The sequence below is a fragment of the Solanum stenotomum genome, chromosome 3 (genome assembly GCF_019186545.1).
Source record: "Solanum stenotomum isolate F172 chromosome 3, ASM1918654v1, whole genome shotgun sequence".
NCBI classification, from domain to species: domain Eukaryota; kingdom Viridiplantae; phylum Streptophyta; class Magnoliopsida; order Solanales; family Solanaceae; genus Solanum; species Solanum stenotomum.
Genome location: NC_064284.1, coordinates 4729332 through 4741219, shown reverse-complemented (window position 1 = coordinate 4741219; position 11888 = coordinate 4729332). Strand labels below are relative to the sequence as shown.

Sequence of the window (11888 nt, the reverse complement as noted above, 5' to 3'; positions counted from 1 at the left end):
TTTGTAAAGTGGAATTTTCTCTTCCACTTTGTAAAGTGTAAGATTTTCTTCCACTTTATAAAGTGTAAGAAAAAGTTCCACTTTATAAAGTGTAAGAAATAGTTCCATTTTATAAAGTGTAGAAAATAATTTCGTTATATATTAAAATATACACGTTATGAGACTAACGAAAAACGTTTAGAATATTAGATAAAGTGGAATTTTTTCTTCCACTAAGCCTATTTTAGTTACTTCCTAAAGTAGTGACTTATTTTGGCTACTTTTATATTTTTGTGGCTTATTTAGGTTCCCAGTTCACCTATAGATCACACGAAGATAACCTTTATGTATCTATAGATGATAGGTTTATATAAAACGAAAATGTACCAAGGACATTGTGTATGTATAACTAATATTTATTAAATCCATTACAGAGGTCAAAAGCAAGCTTGCCTGCAATCTGCTTAAATAATAAAATTACAAGTACAAATAAATTTGCTCTTCATCAATATCAATATCTGCCACTGTTACTTGTCAAGACACCTCGAGCAAAATACCACAAAAAATACCAAAAAAACAGTTCTCCCCAACGTCTCTAGGCAATCAATTTCATCTATTTCTACTTATATCAATTGGGTGCATTTCAGTTAACAAAATGCAGATTATCTCGAATGTGAACTCCATCGATGAAAATCTTGTTTTAAAAAACAAAAAAACAAATCATATACACTGACAGTTTAAAAGTTAATTTCGCGCCTCTCAGCGAAGAACTTACCACTCACAAACTGATCAGGGAGCAAAGCTAGCCAGACAGCAGTATCAGCAGCTTCTTCAATAGTAACATGGCCTGCCCAGCCAGTCATAGCAGTTTTCACCCATCCCGGGCAATAGCAATTTACGTATATTTTTTCACCTTCTGGTCGTTCCTCGAATATCCTTGCCATTAACCTGGTGTATGCATTAACTGCTAGCTTTGACAATGAGTAGTCTGTGAACACATGAGGCCATCCGCCTGATTCCCAAGTTCCATCTTTTACTTGTTCCAAAAATGTGTTCATAGTTTTATCGATAACTTCCTCAGATAGCGAATCCACGTTTTCTAATTGTTCTCTCACTGCTACATTTGAAATTCCCTGGTAGAATCAACCAAAAATAGATCATATTCAGATGGTAAATAAGATCACTCCATCTTATGGTACCATAGCAGACATGAAAGAAACAGAATCAGGCCATAAACGCGAGGGTATGTGTAGATGCATTCCAATTAAGCAATTAAAAGTATGTTCTTTATAACAGTTTAAGCTTTGGATGAGTTGATCACACACTGCAATGTTAATTATAATGAAATACTGGAGCTGTTACTTACATTTCGTTTGCTATTAAGTCTACCCAATCGCGAGGTCACACTAACAATACGAGAACCAGCAGGGGAAGGCCTCATTAACGGAGTAAGTGCTTTGATCATGTTTTTGGTGCCAAAATAGTTAACTTGGATTACCATTTCAGAAAATTCAACAGAATTATCTTTGCCAAAATTGAAATTGACTCCTGCATTGTTGATCTACAAGTTTCCATACATATCATCATTAGCTTTGTGAAAGTAAAATAGATTCCTAATTAATAACAAAACACATTAATGATTACCAGTATATCTAGGCCACCATATGTTTCTTTAATCCAATCACAAAATGTTTGGATTGATGCAGGATCCACAATATCCAATTGATGAAATGCCACATTTAGACCTCCTTCCTGAAAGACCTTCACTGCTTCTTCCCCAACGGCTGTCTCTCGCGACGTAAGAACAACAGTAATGCCATGTGATGCAAGCTGATGAACAATCTCAAATCCAATCCCTCTATTTGCACCCGTTACAACAGCAATTGTTTCAGATGACCACCATCTATAAATCATGCAAAACACGATCAGCATTATGCTCAAAATAAAAATCCACATGAAAAGTAAACCGCGGCCAAATATAACCATCCATTAGGAATCTAGGACGGGATCTATGTGTTCAACTGAAATCATTGCATCTAATTAAAATTATACACACATATACATAAAAAAATATCAGATTAAACACATTTTGAACTCACTAACTCTAGATCCTAGATTCGTCTCTGCTTGAGAAGCTAAGATGAATCTAATTCTTTAAAAAAAGGTAAATGTAAAAAAGAAGAGACCTTTGGTGATCAGAATAAGGAATAGTACGTAGAAGAGAGATCTCTTGGCGTCTTTTCTCCTTTTTTTCCTTTGCCCTTTCCTTTTTATCCATTATTATTACTATTATTATTTTCAATTTCGATTCTGCTTCCAATAAATTAAGTTGTATCTATCTATTCTGCAGCTGCATTAATTCGTTCACTAATTTGGGAAAATTGTTAGAGAGAAAGAAAGGTAGCTAGGAGAAGAGATGTAACAGAAACACCGATATTCTTCCGATATATTTGGAGCAATCCTACAGCGTTCGTTTCAACAATATTCATTGGTTCTAAATGAAACAAAAATAATATTTGAAGACGATTTTCTAAACTTGGGTGACCATTTAAGAAATTATCCCCAAAAACACAAATATATATACTAGTATTTAGTGTCTCATTTAATCTCATATTATTATTATTATCAAATGAAATTTGTATTGCAAATGTTGAATTTTATCATATTTACGTCGAGAATTTTTGCTCGAGTTATAAAGGGAATTAGGGATCAAGGCCTTATTTGTTTTATCAAATTAATAGTATTTCTTTTATAAGTTATCTATTATTTCAATTTTTATTTACTTTTACGGCTCGTTGAATATTATAATATAAAAATTGAGGCAATGGTAGCTATTTATAGTCATTTGTACTTTTGGCCTTACCTCATACTGTGATGATGTTTAATTTTTATCGTAAATAACTTTTTCGTAGATCATAAGTTTATATTTTCACATCATAATATCTCACAAGTTATCTTTGTGTTGTATCAAATTTATGTCCCTCCAGACAAATGTTTGATAACTAAAAATAAAAACTGAAGAATAAAATTAAAAAATCAGTACATTTATAAAGCAAAAAATCGTGCAATTAAATCGTCTATTTTTACTTTTTTCGGTTTAATTTGGGATCAATTTCGGGTTGAATTATACCCGAATAAAAGAAGTGTTCACAGACGGGTATAGTGGATGCCAAGACGCCACGCCTCGTATTTCATTAGGCAAAAACCGCATGTTAAACCCCAATCGAGATCAAATTTGAAGTTTCCATTGATCCTCAATAGAGCTTAAGTAGTTGCTTGCTGCAGAGAAAAAATGGCGAATTTGCGAAGGGCACTTCTCTTCACCATTCCTCGAATCATCAATTCCTCTAAAACAGCATCTGTTGCAACTTCCACACTCCAGTCTCACAATCTCTACAGGTACAGAATTCTACCTTGTCTTACCCACTGTATGTTTGTTATGTGTTGAAAATATCTTTTTTGTATGCTCAATTAGGCCTTTAGCTGGAACATTTTCGCGTTTTATTTCTTCTAATGAGACTTCATCGCCGATAAATATCGATTTTTCTGACGAAGAGAGCAAAAGACGTTTGTTTAACAGGTGAATTTGAAGTTTTTTTTATTATTTGATACTCTGGGTTATATGGTCCTCTGGGCGGCGGACTGGTTCATGATAGTGTTTTTATTTTGTATGGATATAGGCTTATTTATCGCAGTAAACAAAGAGGATACCTGGAGCTAGACCTTGTTCTTGGCAAGTGGGTGGAGGAACATATACAATCCATGGACGAAAATGGAATTAAGTCCCTTGTTCATGTCCTTGACCTGGTAACTCTCTTATATTTTTTCATTATACTTATTTTTATGTTTTCACGTTCTTATATGGATTTTATCATCTTGTATGTCAATAATTAGATATCATAAATGCTCTAGCTCGTAGTGGGAGTCTATGATCTTGATTTGAGGTGAATAATCTAGAAATTTTCTGCTATGTTATTGTTAGCCTAGTATGACATCTTCTATTGAACCTTAACCCTAAAGTTTGACAAAGATGTAGAATTGTCAGCGATGGCTCTTGTCTCCAGCAAAGAAGAACAAAATATATCGAAATCCTCCATCAGATAGATCCTCAATGTCATCAATCTGCCATTGCCAACTTCTTTAGATTTGAATCTGTTGTGCCTCAATTTGAGCTCAAATAAACCACATTCTGCAGCTCAGTTTCACACATGCTCAAACTGGTGCTCAAGTTTTCAAGCTTGATCTTCATAAAACTAGATGATTAAATCTGAAAAAACTAAAATTAAACAACAGATGGCATTTTCTCTGAATTCAACCTTGTATATTGTCATGTATATTGTCTGTTAAAGGGAAATCAGGCAAGCTTCTGCGTACATTAAGAATCAACCCGATGTTAACCAAGACTTATAATAGACTAGTTGTACTGGTTGGAGTCTGCCACAATAGGTGTCTGCAGTTCTCACTGTCTTTTCCCTTTCCTAGTCCCGTCAGATCAGAGACTAAGACTCCTGCAAATAAATTGGCGCTATCTTGCTCTCTGTATTGAACCCCAGTGGTTATAACTTCTTCATGTTCGACTTGGGATCAAATGATATGACTTTCATTGATTTTTTTGTTGCTTGCTAGCAGTTCCTTGGTCATTGATGAATTACATTCTTGTTCTGAAGAGTAGGCATTTCTTGGTTGGTTCGTGGTTGAAAAATTAAGCTTTGCAAACTTCTAAGAAAGTAGAAGCAGAACAGAGTAAAGCACCAAGGTCAAATTATATGGGTTTAAAACTGATTTAACATCTTATCTAAACATACACATTATTGTATCATTACTTTTTTTTTACCGAAACTAACTGGAGGATGTAACCTACTACTTTTTAGGATTGTTTGGGATGTTTTTTGTTTAACATGAATATAGAATGATGTGGGTTGGGTTTGGGATATAGTTAAGGGATACTTTTGGCCATTTACTCTCATTTTTACTGTGCTCAAAGGATGTATAGTGATTAGAAAGTTTTGATTCTTTTTTTTTTACTTGAGTAGACTGTGAACAGAATTGTGCAGTAATTTCATCAAGTTCAGTATTGGCGATTTTGCTGTTTGTGCATCATTTCATTTTATAGGATAACATGTCCACTTTCTTTATTTCTTATTATTACTTTTTTTGCTGAATGTGAGGGTGGTGGGGTTAAGTCAGAAGAAGGGTAAGCTTGGCTTCAGGGTTTAGGAGAAGCAAGCATAATTTTGGGGAGGTGGATCCTTGACTATTGGAGCTAATGCCTTGGGCTAACATGAGTGTTTTGCTTGTTGGTGTTTTTAGTTTTAGTAAACGATAGTCGGCCCTCCCATAAACTTTTACTGGTACTTTTAACTGCTTAGTCAGCATTGGGCTTAATATTTCTTATTACTATTGCTTACGAAGGAAAGTACTGTACCATTTGAGTATTTGCTTCTTTTTGTGTTCCTACTCTGCCCACCCCCCCACTCACCCCTAATTAAGAGAGTAAAATATTATGTTATGCATATATCTTATAGCATGTAAGAATTGGGTAGTTGGATGTATGAGTTCCTACTTATTTTTTGTGGCCGAATTTGGACTCAAAATCCTCCCCTTCACCCCAGGGAACTCAGGAACATGTTAGGTAAAGGAAAACCAAAAAGTTAAGGAGTGTAAGATTAAGGCATACAAAAGGGAGGCAGGAGAAAAAGGATTATATTAAGAGGTGGGAAGGTTGGTTGGGGATTAGAATGTGACCAGTCCAGTCTGATATATTCAGCAATCATAGAATATATGCACCACATTGACTTGACATTAACAATCATCAGTTTTGTTCAAATGCCACAATTTGCAATGCAATGTTTACAATTGTATTTTCTCTGTGATTCTTCCGATGATGGTTGTCTCATCCTTTTCCATCAGTTAATATCTTTCTCAACCCTCTTTGCCTTGCCCCACTCCCTCCTCCAACAAAATTATGAAAGAAAAACAAATGCAAATAATCTGTTTATATGGAGTAGAATGGTCGTAGCTGGTCAAATCTCCTTTGTGAAGATTAACTAGAGGCGTCTTATTCAGTTTATTCTATTTATGTCTGTAGGAGAATCCAGATTTGTGGAAGTGGCTGACTGGTCAGGAGCAACCCCCAGATGCAATAAGCACAAATCCTGTGAGCCATCAACCTTGTAGAATTGATACTTCATTCGATTGGTTTATTTGAATATATAATTCATCTGATGTGTACTTGTGGTGTAGGTGTTTTCTGCTGTGCGTGAAAAGGTTATGAACAACCTTAACAATCATTCTTCTCCCGAGACTCGTGCTGTTCCAGGAAAACCTTGGGTGAGAGGGTGGGATGATATCAAGAAAGGCCGAGATGCACCTATAGCTGGGAACCAGTAGTTATTTTTCTGCTTGAAGGTGTCAAAGAACAACTGATTTGTAGTCTTGTATAGGGACTCGTTATTACTATGTATGTTTTTTACTTAATAAATAATAGGATCTCAGTTCTGTTTGAATAATGCCTCAGTAAAAGCATTTCTTTGGTTAGCTTATGTAATTGCTACATAACTATCACTGGAACATTATAATAGCTTGATTGCTACATAATTATTATTGGAATATTATAATAGCCTGATTTCCTGTGGTGTTTGCCGATTTGTATAAGTAGTCAAAAAAGGGGCAATTTAGGATACTAAACTCTCGCTATGTGTTGGGTTCAAGGAAAGATCGAATCATAAGGATCTATTGTATGCCGTCTTACTTTTTGTATTTGTACTAGTTGCTTCAAAATATTAAACAATCAACTAGAAAGTTAATACGAATTTGAAAATTTTTTATTTTGCTTAAAGTTTTTTTGTTTTTTTTTTAATCACCCAAATTATTGCTACCTTATCTACCCATTTTTTTATATGAGCCAACAAAAAGTGAAGTCAAAACAAATAGGGATATCCTCTAATCTCTGCCTTTGTAGTAAGAGAAATAAAAATGTTGATTTCAGGGAAATCCATTACAATTTCCGCTCTTCTTCTCCTCCTCTTCGCGGCGTCTTCTCTGTGCTTCACCGTCAGCATTGCGTCAGAATCCGGCGACCCAATACCTACTCCATGGCCGGAGCAATTTCATTCGATTCTCTTCATGAATAACAACAAGGGGAATCTACAGATCGTTGATTTGTGGTACGATTTTCCTAACGGCCGGAACTTCAACATTATCCAAAATCAATTGGGAAAACTCCTTTACGATTTGGAATGGAATAACCACACTTCGTTCTACTACACTTTGGACGCTAACAAAGAGTGCAGGGTCGCGCATTTTCCGGTGGGACTCCTTAGACCCACTTGGCTACAAGACGGAAATTATCTGGGACAGAGATATATGGATGGATTTCTCTGCAATGTCTGGGAAAAAGTTGAATTCATTACCTACTACGAAGATGTTGTTACTAAGAGACCTGTTTACTGGGCTTTTTACACAGGTAATGCTTTAATTAGAAGTGTTTGAAGTTTAGCATATTTTGGATTGCATTGTGAAATTTACTTTTTTAAACAATTTGGCAAAACAGAAAAAATAATTTTCGTGTGATAAACTCTAAGTCAGATGACTTTATGTGAATGAACACAAAGCTGAAATTTACTCATATGAACATTGTAATTCAGTAAATTTCAATGATATGTGTAGAATTTGCTCGTACTGTCAGTGTATATAACTTTTTTTTTCAAATGTGTTTGAACATTCGCGTAAATTTGTGTCCTTTTTGGTGAGACAGAACAGAAGTTATTAACGAAAGAAATTTGGGTGGGTGCAGGTATGATTGCACATGTAATGACATTTGAAGTAGGAAAAGTGCTAGAGGATCCAAAATGGCAAGCCCCTGTTTACTGTTTCAAAGAGGCAAAAGAAGAACAAGAGATATCATCTCCTGTTAGGTTGGTTACTGATAATGATGTTTCCATTGGCAGACTCATGGGAGCAGCTATGGATGTTTCTTTACCGTTCTAATTCTTGTTGCATTTCCATGTTTGTTCTTTATGATGTTGTTCCTTTGGACCATAAGACGAATGGGTAACAACTTATTTGTATTCATGTTTATATCAAGTCAATAAATGAATGATATATATCTGCACAAAAAAAAATAGCGATCAACTTAGAATCGTGATTAATTAGTAAATTTACGTAATCTAACGTTAACACCCGAACGAGTAAGAATTTACCATAAGAATGCAGTAGAGATTGAAGGGAATTGCCTCTCTATCTCACATGAGGTAAGGATAAAGTTTGCGACTTGAAAAGGCATTTTGCGGGGACTATTGATACTAAATACTCACTTATTGCAACAACTAATATAGCTATTAGTGGTGACTAAAGTTGCTGCTAATACATACTATTAATATTAGGGGCACAAAAGTAACTATGAAAACATACTTTTATTGGCAACTAATACTAATATTTGCGGCAGACAAAGTTGCCGCTAATACTAACTTGGCAACAAATATGTGTATTCGCGGCGAGCTGCTATACTTATACTGGCAACTACTAAAGTAATTTACGGCGACTAAATCATCACTAATGAGTTTTTTTTTCCATATGTAAATATGCATGTTGATTTTCGTGAACTTCGTTTGACCAGAAATTTTGTGAGTCTATCATATTCGTCCAAGGAATTAATAGTTACCACGTTCATAATTTATTTTGACGTTTCAATATTTATTCATGAATTGTCTTTTTTCGTGGATATTGATACATATTAATTTTTTAAAATTCATCCTTCGGTGGCACATTTCTGTTCTTTTATGACTAGTGATGTTGCTTTGGCAACACTTTTAGACTTCTTCAAGTGCTTTCATTTTTTGTCGTCTCAACTCTCAAGAGAATTCGACTTTCTTCTACTATGACATTGAGTTTGTTTTTTTCTTAGCAAAGTAGTAATGATGTGATGAAAGACAATTAGTAAAGTGACATCTTTTTTTTTTTTAATAAACGGAGGATTCAACATCATAATTCATAAATACCATTACCCCCACTTACGTTACCATAAGAATGCAGTTGAAATTGAAAAGTCTTTTGTGATAGAATTGATGTTCTGAGAATAATAAAGAGTAATTGGCCATTCCATTTAGGATTTGAATTATGTGAGCCAAAGATCTATTGAAAACAACTTCTCTACCTCACATTAGGTAAGCGTAAAGTTTGCATTCACGCTAGACACTACATATGAGATCAGTATGTATGTTGTTGACAAATAGTATTCTAATCATACCATGACATCTGTATATTTAGCATACTTAAGACTGATTCAAACTCATACTTATCAGGTCTTCTTTTGCATAAAACAGTTTGTTTAAACAAAGACAAATTAGCAATTTCATATTTCCATCACTTTAGAAGTGGGAATATATAGAATGAATGGATAGAATAAACAATTATACATAGAAGAACTTCAATACAAAATTTAACAATCTCCTTGATGTGTTAAATCAGAAGATGAAGACATTGTTTCTGTGTCCACTTGAATCTAGGAAGTGTTGTTGACATAGAAGTATAAAGCAGCAAGTGCAACAACTCCAACTCCAATAGCAATGGGCAAAACGTTCCTACACCAACGAAGAATCATCGTTGATTATGTTGATTTAAATTCAAATTAATTAAGTAAACTGATAGAGAGAAGAGTAAGTATGAAGGATGGAACTTACCCGACAGCCTCGTCTCTCTTTAACTGTTCTTTCCTGGCCTTACGAACCTCTGTGGAATTAGCATCTTTGGTTACCTTAGGTTCATATGCCCTGAATCTTCTTTTTGGAGCTCCACATACTGCAATCATATATCAAACCAAAGTCTTACAAATCACTTGGGATCTCGAGAAATAAAGAGGAAAATTCATAGCTAACGGCTAATAGATGCTAATTGAAAAACTTAGCAAGGAACCATCAAGGAGTGTGGCGGGATGATGGGAACCCTCTCCCTTAACTAGAAGTCTCAGGTTTCGAGACCTAGGAATAGAGAAACCTATGGTAGGGAGAGGTTTCCCTTAAAGAGTTCTACGCGAAGTGAATTTCGATTAGTTAGCTAGGCTGAAACCAGATGGTTATACCAAGAAAAGAAAAACTGGGCGAAAATCGGTGAACTTTTAAAAGTTTGCATCTGGATAAGGGATTAATGGTCACAAAGCATTGAGCTAACAGGGTGTTCGTTCTCACTTGGAGGTCCCTTTTTTTTTGTTTCTTTATCTCCTAATTCCCATTTTCAATCTATGAATTTGTTTCATTTCTCTATGTTCCACATTAGATAAATCTACCAAATACTATCCTTATACATAAAACATAAGTTCTTTAAGTATATCTTAATGATGAGATATATTTGTCATAGACCCAAATTAGTGCAGATTCAGAATCATCTTTTCTAAGGAATGGCTAATTGTTCCAGAGGTTGTTTCCACTTTGATTTAAATCAAGGAAAACCCCAAAGCTCGTCGACAAGATATTGGTGACTAATTGTGACAGAATGATAAGTATTTTGCATAATCAGAAATAAAGAAAACATCGGATACGGAATTAGTGATTTTTACAATTCAATGATTTATGTAAATAACATACCAGGACAGAAGTAACTGTCAGGTACTTTCTCAAAAGGAGTTCTGTCATTGTAAATATACCTGTGCACATTATGTTCATCACAAACACATTAGATTAGCACCAATAATGCAAGCAAAACATAAAGAAGAAAAGAGTCTTTGACTACAACATCCAGAAAGTAGCAATCCGCAAATTCAGAACGAATTCTGTAAGTGCAATTGATCAATTAAAATGACGCTCATTGTCTTATGCTCCAACTAATTAAGTAACGCGCGCAAAAAAAACAATTAAAATGTAGTATATACATTCAGAGGTGGAGCTAGGTGGAGGTTTGTGGAACGAACCCAAAAGCTAGCTCAAAGGGAAGAAGATTGCACAAGCCTTATAAGGAGTCCACCTATTTCATTAATCACCAATGTGAGACTTTTTGTCATTCTTTAACACCCCACCTCACGCCCAGTGCTTAGCATCTGGTGCGTGGGCAATTTTTTATTTTTGGGGGTCCCAACATCGGATGAGATGTGCCCTGCTATGATACAATGTTAAATTAGGTCTTCGGATTAACTCACACCCCAAAAACTAGCTCAAAGGGTAGCTTTTTCGTAGACCCCGTATTTGTTAATTAAATATATATGTATATTAATTTGTGAACTTCTAACAAAATTAATTGACATTTCTAAAGAAAATTTAGAACCCTTTTAATACGGACTCCACCTCTATATACATTTAATAATAATATCAAAAATAGTCAAACCTCTGTGTAACAATCATTCTGCAATAATATTTCATTGCAATTTATACATTTAATAATAGTTTGTTTTAAAAATAAGCAATTTTCATGTTGTGTTCTCAATAACAACATTTCACTATAACAACCCGTAATACTACTAGAGAGAACAAACTTATTGATTTAAAATCTTAAATCCGCGAACAAAAGGAAATAGAAAGAAGTCAAGCGTTATTAGTAAATTACCCGCAATCTCGGCAAATATAGGCTTGCTTAGAGGTAACACGCATGGAGATTTTAGGGGCAGTAGCAGGAGCTGCTCTAGAGAATGATGGAGGTGGGAGCAAGAGATGAATTGATGGAGAAAAAAATGAAGATTTTAATGCTAAACCATTTGGTGCCTGTCTGAGGCCACTGTTGCCACCATTTGGGGCTAAATTAGCTGGGATTCTAGTGGGTACTTGCAGGGCCATTGCTTATACAAATTGCCCTTTCTTCTAGCTCGACTCCTTTTGCACTACGCTATCTGTTTGATGAAATGCCCAAAAGAAGAAAGAAGGAGATTGAAAATAAGTGGGTGATGTTTCAGTGGTAAAATTTGCGTTTGCGTTAGACGTAATGCC

The 11888-nt window shown here is 34.9% G+C and overlaps 4 protein-coding genes across 4 annotated transcripts; 2 read left to right on the top strand and 2 right to left on the bottom strand.

The window, feature by feature from the left end:
• Positions 1-710: 710 nt before the first annotated feature.
• On the bottom strand, positions 711-2274 carry LOC125859839 (uncharacterized). Its single transcript, XM_049539670.1, has 4 exons — positions 2166-2274; positions 1624-1882; positions 1346-1540; positions 711-1112 (listed from the first exon to the last, which is right to left on the bottom strand). Exons 1-4 carry the CDS (start codon positions 2255-2257, stop codon positions 717-719), a joined length of 942 nt encoding a protein of 313 aa, XP_049395627.1. The 5' UTR covers positions 2258-2274; the 3' UTR covers positions 711-716.
• An 858-nt stretch (positions 2275-3132) lies between these two features.
• Positions 3133-6607, top strand: LOC125860617 (succinate dehydrogenase assembly factor 2, mitochondrial). The gene is made up of 5 exons (XM_049540614.1): positions 3133-3378; positions 3455-3559; positions 3660-3786; positions 6068-6136; positions 6223-6607. Exons 1-5 carry the CDS (start codon positions 3272-3274, stop codon positions 6367-6369), a joined length of 555 nt encoding a protein of 184 aa, XP_049396571.1. The 5' UTR covers positions 3133-3271; the 3' UTR covers positions 6370-6607.
• A 297-nt stretch (positions 6608-6904) lies between these two features.
• Positions 6905-8086, top strand: LOC125860795 (uncharacterized protein At4g14100-like). The gene is made up of 2 exons (XM_049540815.1): positions 6905-7444; positions 7775-8086. The coding sequence occupies exons 1-2, from the start codon at positions 6955-6957 to the stop codon at positions 7966-7968; spliced, it is 684 nt and encodes a 227-aa protein (XP_049396772.1). The 5' UTR covers positions 6905-6954; the 3' UTR covers positions 7969-8086.
• Positions 8087-9270: 1184 nt separating this feature from the next.
• LOC125860810 (uncharacterized) lies at positions 9271-11888 on the bottom strand. Its single transcript, XM_049540832.1, has 4 exons — positions 11512-11888; positions 10560-10618; positions 9660-9777; positions 9271-9560 (listed from the first exon to the last, which is right to left on the bottom strand). The coding sequence occupies exons 1-4, from the start codon at positions 11736-11738 to the stop codon at positions 9482-9484; spliced, it is 483 nt and encodes a 160-aa protein (XP_049396789.1). The 5' UTR covers positions 11739-11888; the 3' UTR covers positions 9271-9481.

Coding starts and splice junctions, on each gene's coding strand:
- LOC125860810 (XM_049540832.1), bottom strand. CDS start 11,738: ATGGCCCTGCAAGTACCCACTAGAATCCCAGCTAATTTAGCCCCAAAT. Junction 10,619..11,511: donor TATATTTGCCGAGATTGCGG/GTAATTTACTAA, acceptor TAATGTGCACAG/GTATATTTACAATGACAGAA. Junction 9,778..10,559: donor TGACAGTTACTTCTGTCCTG/GTATGTTATTTA, acceptor ATATGATTGCAG/TATGTGGAGCTCCAAAAAGA.
- LOC125860795 (XM_049540815.1), top strand. CDS start 6,955: ATGTTGATTTCAGGGAAATCCATTACAATTTCCGCTCTTCTTCTCCTC. Junction 7,445..7,774: donor TTACTGGGCTTTTTACACAG/GTAATGCTTTAA, acceptor GGGTGGGTGCAG/GTATGATTGCACATGTAATG.
- LOC125859839 (XM_049539670.1), bottom strand. CDS start 2,257: ATGGATAAAAAGGAAAGGGCAAAGGAAAAAAAGGAGAAAAGACGCCAA. Junction 1,883..2,165: donor CCTTATTCTGATCACCAAAG/GTCTCTTCTTTT, acceptor CATGATTTATAG/ATGGTGGTCATCTGAAACAA. Junction 1,541..1,623: donor ATGGTGGCCTAGATATACTG/GTAATCATTAAT, acceptor GGAAACTTGTAG/ATCAACAATGCAGGAGTCAA.
- LOC125860617 (XM_049540614.1), top strand. CDS start 3,272: ATGGCGAATTTGCGAAGGGCACTTCTCTTCACCATTCCTCGAATCATC. Junction 3,379..3,454: donor CAGTCTCACAATCTCTACAG/GTACAGAATTCT, acceptor ATGCTCAATTAG/GCCTTTAGCTGGAACATTTT. Junction 6,137..6,222: donor ATGCAATAAGCACAAATCCT/GTGAGCCATCAA, acceptor CTTGTGGTGTAG/GTGTTTTCTGCTGTGCGTGA.